This window comes from Sinocyclocheilus grahami, unplaced genomic scaffold (genome assembly GCF_001515645.1).
Source record: "Sinocyclocheilus grahami isolate Dianchi unplaced genomic scaffold, SAMN03320097.WGS_v1.1 scaffold1448.1, whole genome shotgun sequence".
NCBI classification, from domain to species: domain Eukaryota; kingdom Metazoa; phylum Chordata; class Actinopteri; order Cypriniformes; family Cyprinidae; genus Sinocyclocheilus; species Sinocyclocheilus grahami.
The window spans coordinates 81,602-98,233 of NW_015506627.1; the positions used below are offsets into that span (position 1 = coordinate 81,602).

Genomic DNA, 16,632 nt, shown 5'->3' on the forward strand with positions numbered 1-16,632 from the left:
ACACACACACTCACACACACACACACACACACATACACACACACACACACACACACACACACACACACACTCACACACACACACAGTGCTTTTAATGCATTCATTATTATTAATTACTTTTATAACATTATAAAACGTATCTATTCATCGTTACACCTTTAGAAAATATAATATAAAAATATAAAATTAAAACACATGACAATCAAACCATTAAATATTACAATGCATTTTAACTTTGGTTACAGTTACTTATGAAAAAGATATGAATACCTTTATCATCATTATACATAAAGGCTGTAAGTAAAGTGTTACTGATATCTGACTTGGAAAACAAGACAAAAATCCTGAGTAAAAAATACATTTTTGTAATCATTTTGTGTAATGTGGGTACATGAGATATCCATTACTCAACATTCAACATCTGACAGATCATTTTTAATAAGTGCAAATATTCCATGTGTTCGTTTACAGTAGTTTTGCTATAAATGTGCAAGCAGCAGAAGAGATGAAGAACTGTTCAGAGCTTGAAGTCTGCTGCAGAAACAGAAAACAAGCCTGATATTTTCTGTTTCTAATACTGGCCTAATCAAATCAATGCTGATAACGTCTTTAAAACGTCCTGATAACCGATTTGGTCGCTCACTGAAATATTGTGCGGCTCTGATATTCAATACAACTCTCATATTTTACCGCAGCACTTTGTAAATCAAATCAAAGCAGAAACACAGAAAGCGTTTCATATCTTCAGCTCTGAAAGCCTTTATAAATAATCACTTCTGCAAGCAAGCGTCTCACCCTGAACTCCTCTTTGATTGGACTGGAGTTGGTCTGAGGATCCAATCGGTTCATGTCGTAGTAAACCGAGCGAAGCTGATTGGCTGGGATGGTGGTGTCGCCGCAGAGACACGCCTCCAAGATGGCGTCATGAATGAAGACATACTGCTCCTGACAAACACAAGAAAGCAGATCCAGTACGACTGAAGACTATCTGATGATGACAGAACGTTTTTTTTTTTAAAGAAATGACTACTTTTGTTCTTCAAGAACACATTAAATCGATCAAAAGTGACATTAAAGACATTTATAATCTTACAAAAGATTTCTATTTCAAATAAATGCTGTTCTTCTGAACTTTGTTCATCTGTGAATCCTGAAAAATAAAATGTATCACAGTTTCCACAGAAATATTGTGCAGCACGACTGTTTCCAACATTGAAAACAAGAAATATTTTAAGTATTATTATTATTATAAATGCTTGATTTGAATTAAAATGAAACAATTGTTAACTATTAATATACATTTTAAATGAATGCAAATATGTAAATATAAATATCATTAATGTAATTAATTTGTAATTAAAATAAAATTTTAATAAAAAATTTAATTATTTGAAATATTAATATAATTGTTAAATTAATATAAATATGTAAAAATATTAGAAATAAAATAACTTAATATAAATATATTTTTAATATAATTAAGGAAAGAAAATTAAGCATTTTTTAATTAATAATATAAAATCTGAATTAAAATGTAGCCATTTTAATTATTAATATAAATGTTTAATCAAATATAAATATGTCATTAATGTAATTAAGAAAATGAAAACTTTGAAAAATTATTAATCAGCATATTATACTGATTTCTGAAGATCATGTGACACTGAAGACTGGAGGAATGATGCTGAAAATACAGCTGCACATCACAGAAATACATTACAGCTTAACAGAGATTCACATAGAAAACAGTTATTTGAAATTGCAATAATATTTTTTCTCTTTCAGAAATCTTTTGAACAGTACAGTAGGTCATAACTGCTTGATTTCCTCCGTCGCTGTGCTGCTTCTCTCTCTTCATCTGCTTTGTATTCATGGAATTTGTCAGCGTTGCGAATGCAGATGCCGCTGTGATTGCACTCATTTGTTTCACGAGGGACTTTGACGGCGTAAAACAGAAAGAACATCAAACTGTATTAGCAGCGAGTCGTCATGCGTGATGCGACGAGCGTTTGATGGAAATCACTGCTGAAGTGACATTTCCGCAGCATCTTGGCCTGTCGCTTTGACTAGATAGCGAGGACGGGGTCAGCGCGTCTCTGATTAGGCATCTGCCGTGACCTCTGACCTTTCCGGTGGCACGTCCAATCAGAATGCAGCCTAAAAAGCATGCAATCAGCAGCGGAGCTCTAATGAGTGTGTGTCACCCAGAATGATTAGTGACGGTTCAAACACGCGTGTGAAAAGGTAACGTGTGCCCGTCAGGCGTCAAAGCGTGCCAAAACACCTGCGAGCGAAACACACACACGCTTAACAGAGATTCACATAGAAAACAGTTATTTGAAATTGCAATAATATTTTTTCTCTTTCAGAAATCTTTTGAACAGTACAGTAGGTCATAACTGCTTGATTTCCTCCGTCGCTGTGCTGCTTCTCTCTCTTCATCTGCTTTGTATTCATGGAATTTGTCAGCGTTGCGAATGCAGATGCCGCTGTGATTGCACTCATTTGTTTCACGAGGGACTTTGACGGCGTAAAACAGAAAGAACATCAAACTGTATTAGCAGCGAGTCGTCATGCGTGATGCGACGAGCGTTTGATGGAAATCACTGCTGAAGTGACATTTCCGCAGCATCTTGGCCTGTCGCTTTGACTAGATAGCGAGGACGGGGTCAGCGCGTCTCTGATTAGGCATCCGCCGTGACCTCTGACCTTTCCGGTGGCACGTCCAATCAGAATGCAGCCTAAAAAGCATGCAATCAGCAGCGGAGCTCTAATGAGTGTGTGTCACCCAGAATGATTAGCGACGGTTCAAACACGCGTGTGAAAAGGTAACGTGTGCCCGTCAGGCGTCAAAGCGTGCCAAAACACCTGCGAGCGAAACACACACACCACACACACACACACACACACACACACCGTCTGAAGGTCACTGAACTTCAGCACGGTGAATCAGGCTTCTCAAATACCAGTGCAGACGTCAGCTCTGAAGCATTTGCTCATTAAACGCAGCGATGCAGTCGAGAGAAACGACAGCAGATGCTGCACAAACCCGTCAGGAGCCGTAAAAACTCAAACGCATTACGGCTCTTAAAGCACCTGCATCTGACTGATCGACTGTTTCTGAGACGTTCACATGTTAATATGTGTCCCTGCAGCACAAAAGCAGTGTTAAGTCGCTGGGGGATATTTGTAGCAATAGCCAACAATACATTGTATGGGTCACAATTATACATTTCTCTTTTATGCCAAAAATCATTAGGATATTAAGTAAAGATCATGTTCCATGAAGATATTTTGTAAATCTCCTACCGTAAATATATCAGAACTTAATGTTTGATTAGTAATATGCATTGCTAAGAACTTCATTTGAACAACTTTAAAGATGATTTTCTCAATATTTAGATGTTTTTGCACCCTCAGATTCCAGATTTTCAAATATTGTCAGATCATAACAAACCATACATCAATGGAGAGCTTATTTAATAAAACATTATGACTGGTTTTGTGCTCCAGGGTCACAAATACCAGCGGCATGTTTGACATGCTGGAATCAGACATGCATGCATTTACTGTGCTTTAACATGTTGTATCTCAGCCAAATATTGTCCTCCTAACAAACCATACATCAATGGAAAGCTTATTTAATAAAACATTATGACTGGTTTTGTGCTCCAGGGTCACAAATAGCAGCGGCATGTTTGACGTGCTGGAATCAGACATGCATGCATTTACTGCGCTTTAACAGCTTTCTGTTCAACCTAATAAATATTTAAAAAAACACAGATTTTATGCCTATGGCTATAAAAAAATATTATTTTTTTAATATAAACTAATATAATTCACATCACATTTATTTGTATAGCATTTTTATATGCTATATATATATATATATATTTATATATAAATATTTTATGAAATAAAAAATAAAAAATAAATATTTGATAAAATATAATTTATATCATATAAATATCAATCACAATGTAAACAACAGCAATGTTGTAACATCTATTATTCAGACAACATGAATACTCTCAGCGTTTCCACATGTATTTGCCAGGCTCAGTGAGGTGAAGGTGAAGGTCAGAGGTCAAAGGTGAGGGAAGGAGTACCTCGGTCTGCACCATGTTGACTCTGCGCGACCGCAGCTCTCTCACGCAGTTATAGATGTCGACGACTCCTTCCCGCTCCGCCATGTCCAGCATGATGTCAATCACGATGAAGCAGCCTGTTCGGCCCGCCCCCGCGCTGTGAGCGACCAATCAAAACACAGATTCAGATCGACAGATAAAACCACGGGAATAAAACAATCAAAATCACACTAATGGCAACATCTGTCTGGAGAAGACCTTCAACTGAATCTGAAGTTTATTTGTGAGTCGGAATTACTATAATAATGAGTTTCTGTTTAGTAAAAAAAATCTTTCTTGAATTCATAATTACAAGTTTTATGTATGTATTGATAAGTTTTAAATAACTTTTACATTAGTTCCAACTTCTCTCACTTGATTGTAATGTCAACATATAAAAAACAGAATGTCACACACACACACACACACTCACTCACCACACTCACCCACACACACACACACACACACACACACTCCCACACACACACACACACGCACTCGCACACGCACACTCTCACACTCACACACACACACACGCACTCGCACACACACACACTCACTCACACACACACACACACACACACGCACTCGCACACGCACACGCACACGCTCACACTCACACACACACACACACACACACACACTTAATTTATTTCAACATTTTGACTGGTAGTGTTGATATAATAATAACAGCAACCTCTGTTCAATCTTATTACAATGAGTGTTTCATGATGTGCTTCATTTATACTTTAACATTTTTCAAAAAGTAAACATGGATCCATTTTATAATAATAATAATAATAAAAAACTTAATTTTTATATTGATAGACGTAGCTTTTCAAAATGTATAATTCAAAAACAATAAAAAGTTCAAATAACAACAAATGAAGTCAGACAGTCATGTTGGTGTTATAGCTAGAGTCTCTGTATGTGGTGTGTTCTGGTACCTGCAGTGGACCGCGATGGGTCCGGCGTTGGGGGGGGATTTGGCTTTGACCCGCCGCACAAATCCCAGCAGACCCGTGGCGTGATACGGAACGCCGTGATCCGGCCAACCGGTGAAATGAAACTGACTGATCTCACGGATCTCGTGAGCTCCTCGCTGCAGAACAGACAGAGACTTCTTCATCAGATCTCATACACTTCATCATCATCATCAGACCTGAGCTTTACTAATGAGCACACACTTCATCATCACACCCGAGCCGCTCACATTTACACACTCTGTATCTGCTGACAATTGAGTAAAATCTACCAAAACTACAAAAACAGCTAGTGAAGAGCTTTTCATTAAACTCAGGATTGATCAAAAGCAGTCCACACTTATCAAACCTACATATTTCTTTCTAACAAAACCACATCAAAACTGTGTAAACATTTTCAAACAAATTACATAAATGTTCACTTTCAGATGAAAAAAGTGATAAATTTTTCACATCAACAGGCATATTCATGTTTATCAATAAAATTCAGTCCAAAAGTGTGTGAAGGCTAAATATATTTGACAAAAGTTTTGACACCAATATAACTCCATAGATAATTTCCCAGAAAATATTTTTGACACTAATTGTACTCCATACATCAAAATGACCCGAACACAAAAACATGTAACATTTTTATAAATAAATGGTTGTATCTCTTATAAAATTACTGTAAAAAATCTGAAAAAAATTAATGATGTGTATTTTGAGGGTCTTGAAGCATGTGCAAAGTTTTCTTCCCTTACTATAAACTAAAAGCAAAAAATCCACACACCAAACAAAATGCAAAGTTCCAAGTTCTTTTGAACAAAAATGTATTCCTGAAGATTTACATGAAAGAGACAACAAAAACTAAAGTGCACTAACAAAAAAGGACCGTGAACTTTGCATGTCGTTTGGTGTGCGGATTTTTTGCTTTTTGCATTTTTTTTTTAATCGATTTTATCCACACACCCAACAATATTTTAAATTTTTCTCAATTGGCGCAGAATTTGTTCATATTTTTGACTTAGTTTAAATTATGCATTTTTAAAAATGTTTAAGTATCTGTTCCGGGTCAGACGGAGCTGATTAATGGATGTGAAGGGCGTCTCCTCACCTTCTCCACCGCAAACGTTCTGATGACGTACTCGGACAAAAGCTGCGTCTCGATCAGCGTCACCTTGATGTCTCTGTAGATCTCGGTGTCGTCTGGCCAGTACTTACAGCACTTCACCTGACACACACACACACACACACACACACACACACACACACACACACACACACACACACAGACCTTCATCAGAGGAGCACGGCTTCGAGTCCAGCTCGCAACTTCAGGAAGCCGCTTAAACCTCACTAAGCAGTTTACTATTTCTGCAACTGACGTCATACACAAATGATAATTCAAAGTGCATTAAATAAAAATGCATTTGAATGCATAAAAATGCAAAGTGCATTTTATTTGCAATAAAAAGAAAAATAAATAAAAAATTTCTTTCTGCAACAGAATCAAAAAAAAAAAAGCATCTTGCAATTTGGACAGTTTTTTCCTCAGAATTCTGAGAGCATTTTGCAATTCCGTTTTATTATTATTATTTTCACCATGGAATTAAAAAAAAAGATAACTGCAAATTCTTAATTAACTCACAATTCCGAATTTTATATCTCACAATTTGGACTTTTCTTCTCAGAATTGCAAGTTTAGAGTATACAGTATATAAAATGTTATAATCATATTATATATTAAACTGATTTAAAAACTGAGTTGCATCTTGTATAACTTAAAAAAAAAAAAAAATTGAAAAAATGAATTTGAAGTTAAAGCAAAAATTAAAGCATGTAAATGTTAACTAATTATATCCTTCTTTTTTTTTTTTTTTTAGTTTTTCAGTTTTGATGTGAAAAAACAAACAAACACTACATTGCAAAAATTATTTGTTGGTTTAACTTCAATTAAGTAGCCTAACTAACAAATTTTGATCCAACAAATCAAACAAAATAACAAGCTGAGTTTATTTAAACTACAAATTTGAGTTGATACAAAGAAACCGATTCGATTATTCATTATATTTTTACATTCTGTGTACATTCTAGTAAATTTGTAGTCTTTCTGAGGAGTAAATGCTGATGTGGAGATGAAGAGCATCTCTCGCTCGTCTCACTATCACGTCACGCATCAGAATCACGTCGTGTCTGACCTTTTGTCTGAAACGGTGGCATGTGATTGTGCTCGGTTTCAAATGTCACCCGATCACATTAAATGAACCCTTCAGCGGCGGTGAGCAGGTCAAGTGCTCCTGATTAACACAGGTATTGATGCAGAAACTCCAGATCAATATGCCGCGAGGATCATCCTCCATATGCTCTCACTTCAACAGCATTAACTCCCATTGATTCAGTTTCTCAAACGCATCAGATAAACCTCTATCAATACTTTCATGTTTCTGAAAAACATTCATAGCATTTTCATTTAATGACTCTAAAATGTCAAGAGATGTAATCATCAAATAAAAGCCAAGCAGATATTGTTACACCTTCAATTAATGTGAGTCACACATCTTAATCACTTTTTTATAAAGAGTTTTTAAACAAGTATTTTTACTAGGGCTGTCAGTCGATTAAAAATTGTAATCTAATTAATCGCAAACTAAATTTGGCTGCGAAAATACCCCCAAAAGATAATTTAAAGCTATGATTGTGTTGAATGTTTAGGCTACAATGGCCTAACATAAAGTATGGAACATAAAAGAAGATAATTTGAGAAACATCTCAGTATTTTTTGTTCATGCAATGAAAGTGAATAGTGACCAAAACAACTTAGTTACCAACTGTATTCAAAATACCTTCTTTTATGTTGTGCAAAAGAAAGTGAGTCATTCAGGTTTGAAACAACATGAGGGTGAGTTCAATACTTTCATGTTTCTGAAAAACATTCATAGCATTTTCATTTAATGACTCTAAAATGTCAAGAGATGTAATCATCAAATAAAAGCCAAGCAGATATTGTTACACCTTCAATTAATGTGAGTCACACATCTTAATCACTTTTTTATAAAGAGTTTTTAAACAAGTATTTTTACTAGGGCTGTCAGTCGATTAAAAATTGTAATCTAATTAATCGCAAACTAAATTTGGCTGCGAAAATACCCCCAAAAGATAATTTAAAGCTATGATTGTGTTGAATGTTTAGGCTACAATGGCCTAACATAAAGTATGGAACATAAAAGAAGATAATTTGAGAAACATCTCAGTATTTTTTGTTCATGCAATGAAAGTGAATAGTGACCAAAACAACTTAGTTACCAACTGTATTCAAAATACCTTCTTTTATGTTGTGCAAAAGAAAGTGAGTCATTCAGGTTTGAAACAACATGAGGGTGAGTAAATGATGACAGAATTTATTTATTTATTTATTTTTGGTGAACTATACCCTTAATGTTTTTATTTTATTTTATTTTTTATTTTTTTATAAATGAAATGATACTCTAAAGAAGAAACTAAAACTACCAGCAGGTGGCGGTAAATGTCTTTATGAGTCGAATCGTTCAAACGGCTGATTCATTCAGGAATTCAGTAAATGGCTCTCTATATGAATGGGCAACTGAATCATTGATTCACTTGAATCGTTCAAACGGCTGATTCATTCAGGAATTCAGTAAATGGCTCTCTATAAGAATGGGCTACTGAATCATTGATTCACTTGAATCGTTCAAACGGCTGATTCATTCAGGAATTCAGTAAACGGCTCTCTATATGAATGGGCTACTGAATCATTGATTCACTTGATTCGTTCAAATGGCTGATTCATTCAGGTCATACATGAATTCAGTAAACGGCTCTCTATATGAATGGGCTACTGAATCATTGATTCACTCGATTCGTTCAAACGGCTGATTCATACATGAATTCAGTAAACGGCTCTCTATATGAATGGGCTACTGAATCATTGATTCACTTGATTCGTTCAAATGGCTGATTCATTCAGGTATTCAGAAAACGGCTCTCTCTATAAATGGGCTACTGAATCATTGATTCACTCGATTCGTTCAAAACGTGGATTCATTCAGAAACGAAACACCACTGTGTTGCTCACAGACGCACAACAGTCAGCTGTATGAAATGCAAGATGACGTACAGGTCTGGGGGTGGGGCCAGAGCGTTAACAGCGTTAAAATATTTTAATTGTGTTATTTGATATCGTAACTAATTAATTAAGTAAACGCATTAAACTGACAGCCCTAATTTTGACTAAGAAGTGTTGTAAGTAATTACATTAATATAATTAAAATTAAAACGTGACATAAAATGCTACACCAGTAGGTCATAGGAAACCACAATGTATTATTTGGTACGTTGTCTATGAATAGTCTATTAAGTCTATTAATAAAATAAAACAGCCAGTTAGATATTTTTTTACAACTTTAATTCATGTGAATTCACACACCTTAATCTTTATTTTTTAATGAAAAAGAAAAAACACGTTTAATGTATTCTAGGCTATATGATAGCTTTAGATAGTTATAGTTTAGATTACATTTTTTTGGTGCTTCTTTAATATAAACAAACCTAGAATAATTAAATTGCTGAAAATAAAAAAAGCCTATTTTCAAAAGAATTTTCTTTCTAGACATTTTAAAGTATTCTTTACAAACAAATCTTGTCATTCATAAATAAATCAATAAATACCAAAAAATGATGGCAGTCTACATTTTAAAAGTTATGATTACTTATTTGGCGATCTAGAACCATCCCTAGTTAATAAACATGGACATACTTAATTATTCATCTTTTGAAACATCTGCCAGCCAATCAGAATCCAGAATTCAGCAATGCACTGCTATAAAGCGTCTCCAGAAGGATGTTCCTGAGGAATCTCTCGCGATGTAATTCACACATTAATGTTCTCATTCACACATTACGCTCAGCTAAATGTGTTCTGCACTTCCAGATGTGACATGATACCCGACCTCACACGTCTGACACTCACAGAGCGACCGGACCGGATCACGTCTGGACTCAGTTCAGCTCTAACTCCACTACACTTCTCACGCAACGCAAATAAAACCTCATTATGTGGCAATATAATCCAGTCAGAGGAGAATCAGAAGTATTAGAACAGCAGCTCTAATAACTCTCAGCCTGCAGCCGCACACACTTTCCCATCCAATAGAACACGAATAAACATAAGCACAGGGTATATGACAACGTGATTACAAAATCCACTTTACAGTAAGACAGTGAGCACAACAGCAGCACTGACGGAGAGAGAGAGAGAGAGAGAGAGAGAGAGAGGAGGAAACACGGAGACACTTGCTTCTTTTCCCAGAGATACATCGAGTGCAGAAATTCAATTTTCTCCAGCATCATTAGAGCCGGAATGTGATTGGAGACACGAGACGGAGACACACGAGAGTCTCCCGCTGAGACGAGCCTCCAAACGACTCCATCTCAGAGTCCTCCTCCGGGATCAGATGACAAAAAAACCATCAGATCATTTCAGCAGTTAGGAATCTGTGTCTGTAAGTGAGTGAGAAACAGAGAGAGAGAGAGAGTGTGTGTGTGTGTGTGTGTGCATGTTCTTGAATACATGGTTTATGAGGACACATACCTGTATAATGACTTGGGTACTACAATGTAAACATGGTTTAGGAGGTTTACACTTCCCGTGTCCCCATAAACCAAATCACTCCAAAAACATACTAAATGTCTGGATTGATGAAACGATAAATGATGGATGGAAGGATGGATGGATGGAATGATAAACAATGGATGGAAGGATAAACCATGGAAGGATTGATGGATAAATGGATGGAACGATAAATGATGGAAAGATGGATGGATGATGGATGGATGGATAAATGGATGGACAGAATGATAAATGATGGAAGGATGGATGGAAGGATAAACCATGGAAGAATTGATGGATGGATGGAATGATAAACGATGGAGAGATGGATAGATAAATGGATGGATGGAATGATGAATGATGGAGAGATGGATAGATAAATGGATGGATGGAATGATGAATGATGGAGAGATGGATGGAAGGATAAACCATGGAAGGATTGATGGATGGATGGATGGAATGATAAACTATGGATGGATGGAACGATAAACAATGTAAAGATGGATGGATGATGGATGGATGGAATGATAAACAATGGAAGGATGGATGGAAGACACAGTGGATGGATGGAACGATAAAACATGGAAGGATGGGTGGAAGAATGGATGGATGGATGGATGGAACGATAAACGATGGAAGGATGGATAGATTGAATGATTATTAATGTATGGATAGATTGAATGATAAACAATGGATGGAACAATTAATGATAGATAGATAAATGGATGCATTTTTGTGTGTTTTGTCTCCAGAAAAAAATTCCTCCTTCAGGATACACACCTGCACTCTCTCTCTCTCTCTCTCTCTCTCTGTATCTCTCTCTCCATCTCTCAGTCTCTCTCTCTCTCTGTTTCTCTCTCTCCGTCTCTCTCTCTCTGTATCTCTCTCTCCGTCTCTCTGTCTCTCTCTCTCTGTCTTGCTCTCTCTCCGTCTCTCCGTCTCTCAGTCTCTCTCTCTCTCTCTCTCTCTCTCTCTCTCTCTCTCTCTCTCTCTCTCTCTCTGTCTCTCTCTCTCTGTCTCTCTCTCTCTGTCTCTCTCTCTCTGTCTCTCTCTCTAGGATTGGTCTAATCTGCTGTGAATCTCCCAGAATGCCAGAGCTGAGTGCGGCTGCAGATGGGCGTCAGTGGAGCGCGGCGGTGGGGTCTCCGTGGGGAAGCAGCGCCGCTCGAGCCCACATTAGACCAGCATCATATAACAGACCGGCTCAGACCAGCTCAGACCGGCACATCTGGACCAGAGGAGATCCATGACTGATCACAATCTGTTCAAACAGGGCATGATCGTTATGATGCCACGACAAATGCAACAAATGCATGATGAGCATCAGGACTTTTTCAACTTTTTTTTTTTAACTCGTATTTTAGGAGCAAAACGTTGTTTGAAGTCTATGAGCCTCTACAGATCTACTGTTTAAGAGTAAATGATTCAATCAAATTATAAGTCTTTTATATAACTGTTATGATGAAGTTTATTCAGTCTTAATGCATTTAGCTCTACTTTAAACATGTTGAACTTTAATGGTAATTAAATGAATCAGACTGCTAATGACTGTAATTAAATGAGCTGATTTCAGTGCTCTTCCGTTGTGAATCAGGTAAACTCATTCACAGCATTAAATAAACAAATGGTTTATTATTTAAAAGGATGAGATGAAATTGCAGGAAACCTCCAGATTGACAGCCGTTCTTCAGCAGCGACTCTTAAATATATCTTATATAAAGCACAGTTCTGTCATTATAATCAGCGTTTCTCCGTCTGTCTGCGGATTGGGCGGTTTGTGCTGTTCTGTCTGATAATGAGCTTCATTGATCAGTTTCTGGCCACTTCACATTGATGAAGCCCAGAATGCATCATTTACTCAGCAAGTGATCCTGCGGGAGTCGATCTCACACATCTGAACTGCAGACACCACACACTCACACAGATTGACACACTCACACACACACACACTCTCTCTCTCTCTCTCTCTCTCTCTCTCTCTCTCTCTCTCTCTCTCTCTCTCTCTCTCTCTCTCTCTCTCTCTCTCTCTCTCTCTCTCTCTCTCTCTCTCTCTCTCTCTCTCTCTCTCTCTCTCTCTCTCTCTCTCTCTCTCTCTCTCTCTCTCTCTCTCTCTCTCTCTCTCTCTCTCTCTCTCTCTCTCTCTCTCTCTCTCTCTCTCTCTCTCTCTCTCTCTCTCTCTCTCTCTCTCTCTCTCTCTCTCTCTCTCTCTCTCTCTCTCTCTCTCTCTCTCTCTCTCTCTCTCTCTCTCTCTCTCTCTCTCTCTCTCTCTCTCTCTCTCTCTCTCTCTCTCTCTCTCTCTCTCTCTCTCTCTCTCTCTCTCTCTCACACACACACACACTCACTCACACACAGATTGACACACTCACACACACACAGGTTTGTTTTTGTGAAAAGTGGGGACATCCCATAGGCGTAATGGTTTTTATACTGTACAGACCGTATATTCTATTGTCCTACACCAGCCCTACCCCTAAACCTACCCCTCACAGGAGACTTTCTGCATTTTTAGATTTTCTGCATTCTGTGTGATTTATCAGCTTGTTTACTCTCTCTCTCACACACACACACACACACACACACACACACATCTTATTGAAGATCATTAAGCACTGGCATTATTTCTATGACAATTAAAAATGCTGTAAGTGAAATCACTCATAAAATGTCACTACAGCTGACAGTGACATTTTTCAATATTAATTTGCTCATGAATTTATCATTTAGTGCAGAAAGAATCAGCATCTTCATGAATCTTCACCAATATCTTGGGGAACAATATGTTGTTTATGAAATGTAGTGGAGTAAAACGTACAACATTAGGCTTCATGATGTAGTCAAAGTGTCCCAAAATAAAAATACACCACAGTTTTTTCAGCTGCTTACACAAATAATCTTTCCTCGTCACACAGTTTCTGAAAGCTGACACTCAAACAGCAGAAACACACCAAATCTGCAAAACCAGACACTAATACTGGATCTTTGACTCATTTCATAAAACACTTTTTGCAAAACACAACACACAGTTAGTTCTCTATGTAACACACACAAATCTAAGTGGAAATTAATATTATGTCAAAGGTGTTTGCAAATGTTTGCTTTTGAGATGTGTTTGTGATTTTTGAATGCAGTGCTTCATTTTGCAAGAGATGTGAGGCATTTTGTGTGCAATTCTTGGATTTGTGTGTAAAGTTTTGAAAAATTTAAAATGTGAGTAAGCAACTGAAAAAATTATCATAAAGAATTACAGATACTTCTAAGATACTTCAAACATATAAAAATACTTTGCTACTGTACACCACTGGTTATTGAACTGAACTGATCTGAATAATGACTCTATTGTCTTCTGTAGAGCAGCTTTAGAGCCGAAACTGAGTTTGTCATAACTTAATTTAAAAAAAAAATTATTTTCCTGTTTATTACAGTGTAACAGTCTGTATTGCATTAAGTGCTATAGAAATACACGCGGATTGGCATGATTGTGAATGTAACTCAGAGATGATGCTGTGATTTTGTGAGTCTCTCAGTAAACAGATAATGCAGATGTTCGCACAAACACACACTTTCACACTCACCCTGCCAACTTCCACCAGGTTGGTCACCATGACGATGGTTGCCGTGTTCTCCTGCCACACCATCCTCCAGAAGTCGATGGCGGTCTCCTGCATCGGTCCTGCAGAGAGAAAACACACGACCGACTCCATCATGTTCGGCTTAATTGAACATCCTTTGAGTTACTCCATTATGGAAACAATTAATCTGAATTAATATAGTTTTTAATCAAGTGCCGACTCTAAAAAGAAAATGACTTTTGACAAATGATTAAAAGTCTTGTAATGGTTGTATGAGCTCTTAATGTGCCCGTGGCTCCTGACGATATATTGAGGTCTTATGAAGTGAAACAATCGGTTTGAGCAAGAAACTGTTTCTCACAGTTTAAGTAAAAAGGTGAGCTGATGAAGACTAGTTTATTCACTTTATATGCTTTAGAAACATAAAACATCTGCATTTCACATCATTATTGGGTGCTTTAATAATATAATTGCGTATATGTTACGTCATTGCGTGACTATGTAAACGAACTAGTGAACTGAACCAGGTAATAGAATCGAATTGTCCGAAAAGAATGGAAAAAAATAATATTTCCCCATTTGCCTGAGGCTCTGGATTACAGGTAATAATGTTCAGTTTCTTGCACAGACTGATCGTTTCGCTTCATAAGACCTCAATATATCGTCAGGAGCCACGGCTATTAATTTTGTGTTGCCTGATATGATTTTTTTGACTCTGAAAGTGACGGTAGATGCTGACTTGAATTTTATGGATCACCAAGGGCTACAGTTTCAGCTAAAAATCTTCTTTACTGCTCTGCTGAAGAAAGAAAGTCACCTACATCTCGGATGATCTGAGGGTGAGTAAATTAACAGCACATTTTCATATTTAGGGTGAGCTTTAAATCATAAAAACACAGAACTGTAATGCAAATATCCATTTCCATCCAAAGATGTGAATTTAACAGAAAATATCACATAAAACATTTGCGAATAAAACACCGTTTCCATCCAACGAGTCAAAGAGAACATATTCGTCACTTCCTGATAAACTGGCACTGAATATAATAATTTTCATATATGATGAATTGTGGTAAATGTGTTTCCATTGTAGTTTATGTGCAGTTTTTCTTATCGGATAAAATGCTTATCCTACTCAATTGTGCGCATAAGTTTTTTATGTGCATTTTTAGTATTTATGTTTTTACATTTAGTCATTTAGCAGACGCTTTTATACACAGTGACTTACAAATGTCTTCTGCTCATCACGGCCGCATTTATTTGATCAAAAATACAGAAAAAAACAGTAATCTTGTAAAATGTTATTACAATATAAAACAATGGTTTCTATTTTAATATACTTTAAAATATTATTTTTTTCTGTGATAAACTGGTGCCTTTTGATAACATGATTTTAAACATTTGATAGGAAAAATTCAAATTTGAATATTATACGTGTGTGTGTGTGATATCATTTATATAATTATGTCTTTAGCAAGGTAACAGCATTTATGTCAATTTTGGCACTATTTTTTTTAAGTATATATATATATATACACACACTACCGTTCAAAAGTTTGGGATCAGAAAGACTTGCAATGTTATTTAAAGAAGTGTCTTCTGCTCATCACGGCTGCATTTATTTGATCAAAAATACAGAAAAAAACAGTAATCTTGTAAAATGTTATTACAATATAAAACAATGGTTTCTATTTTAATATACTTTAAAATATTATTTTTTTCTGTGATCAAAGCTGAATTTCCAGCATCATTACTCCAGTATAAAGTGTCACATGATCTTCAGAAATCAGTATAATATGCTGCTTTATTATCAGAGCTGGAAACTGTTGCTGCTTCATATTTTTTTGGGAACCTGTGATACTTTTTTCAGGATTCTTTGATGAATAAAAAGTTAAAAAGAACAGCATTTATTCAAAATATTAATCTTTTCTAACAATGTAAATCTTTGCTATCACTTCTTATCTATTTAACACATCCTCGCTGAATAAAAGTTTTAATCTCTTTCAAAAAAAAGAATAAAAATGCACTGACCCCAAACTGTTGAACTGTAGTGTATATTGTTACAAAAGATTTATATTTTAAATAAATGCTCCTTTTTAACTTTTTATTCATCAAAGAATCCTGAAAAAAGTATCACAGGTTCCCAAAAAAATATGAAGCAGCAACAGTTTCCAGCTCTGATAATAAAGCATCATATTATACTGATTTCTGAAGATCATGTGACACTGAAGACTGGAGGAATGATGCTGAAAATACAGCTGCGCATCACAGAAATACATTACAGCTTAATGTATATTAAAACAGAAAAACGTTATTTTACATCAAAATAATATTTCACAATATTA

The 16,632-nt window shown here is 36.2% G+C and overlaps 1 protein-coding gene across 1 annotated transcript in view; it reads right to left on the bottom strand.

Moving 5' to 3' along the window:
* LOC107570365 (receptor-type tyrosine-protein phosphatase mu-like) overlaps positions 1-16,632 on the bottom strand; it is a 137,725-nt gene that overhangs the window by 10,824 nt on the left and 110,269 nt on the right. The window contains exons 20-24 of the mRNA XM_016256596.1: positions 14,291-14,388; positions 6,207-6,323; positions 5,075-5,229; positions 4,110-4,245; positions 796-945 (exon numbers count right to left, since the gene is read on the bottom strand). Coding sequence (XP_016112082.1) covers positions 796-945; positions 4,110-4,245; positions 5,075-5,229; positions 6,207-6,323; positions 14,291-14,388 — 656 coding nt within the window. The remainder of the gene's footprint in view (positions 1-795; positions 946-4,109; positions 4,246-5,074; positions 5,230-6,206; positions 6,324-14,290; positions 14,389-16,632) is intronic.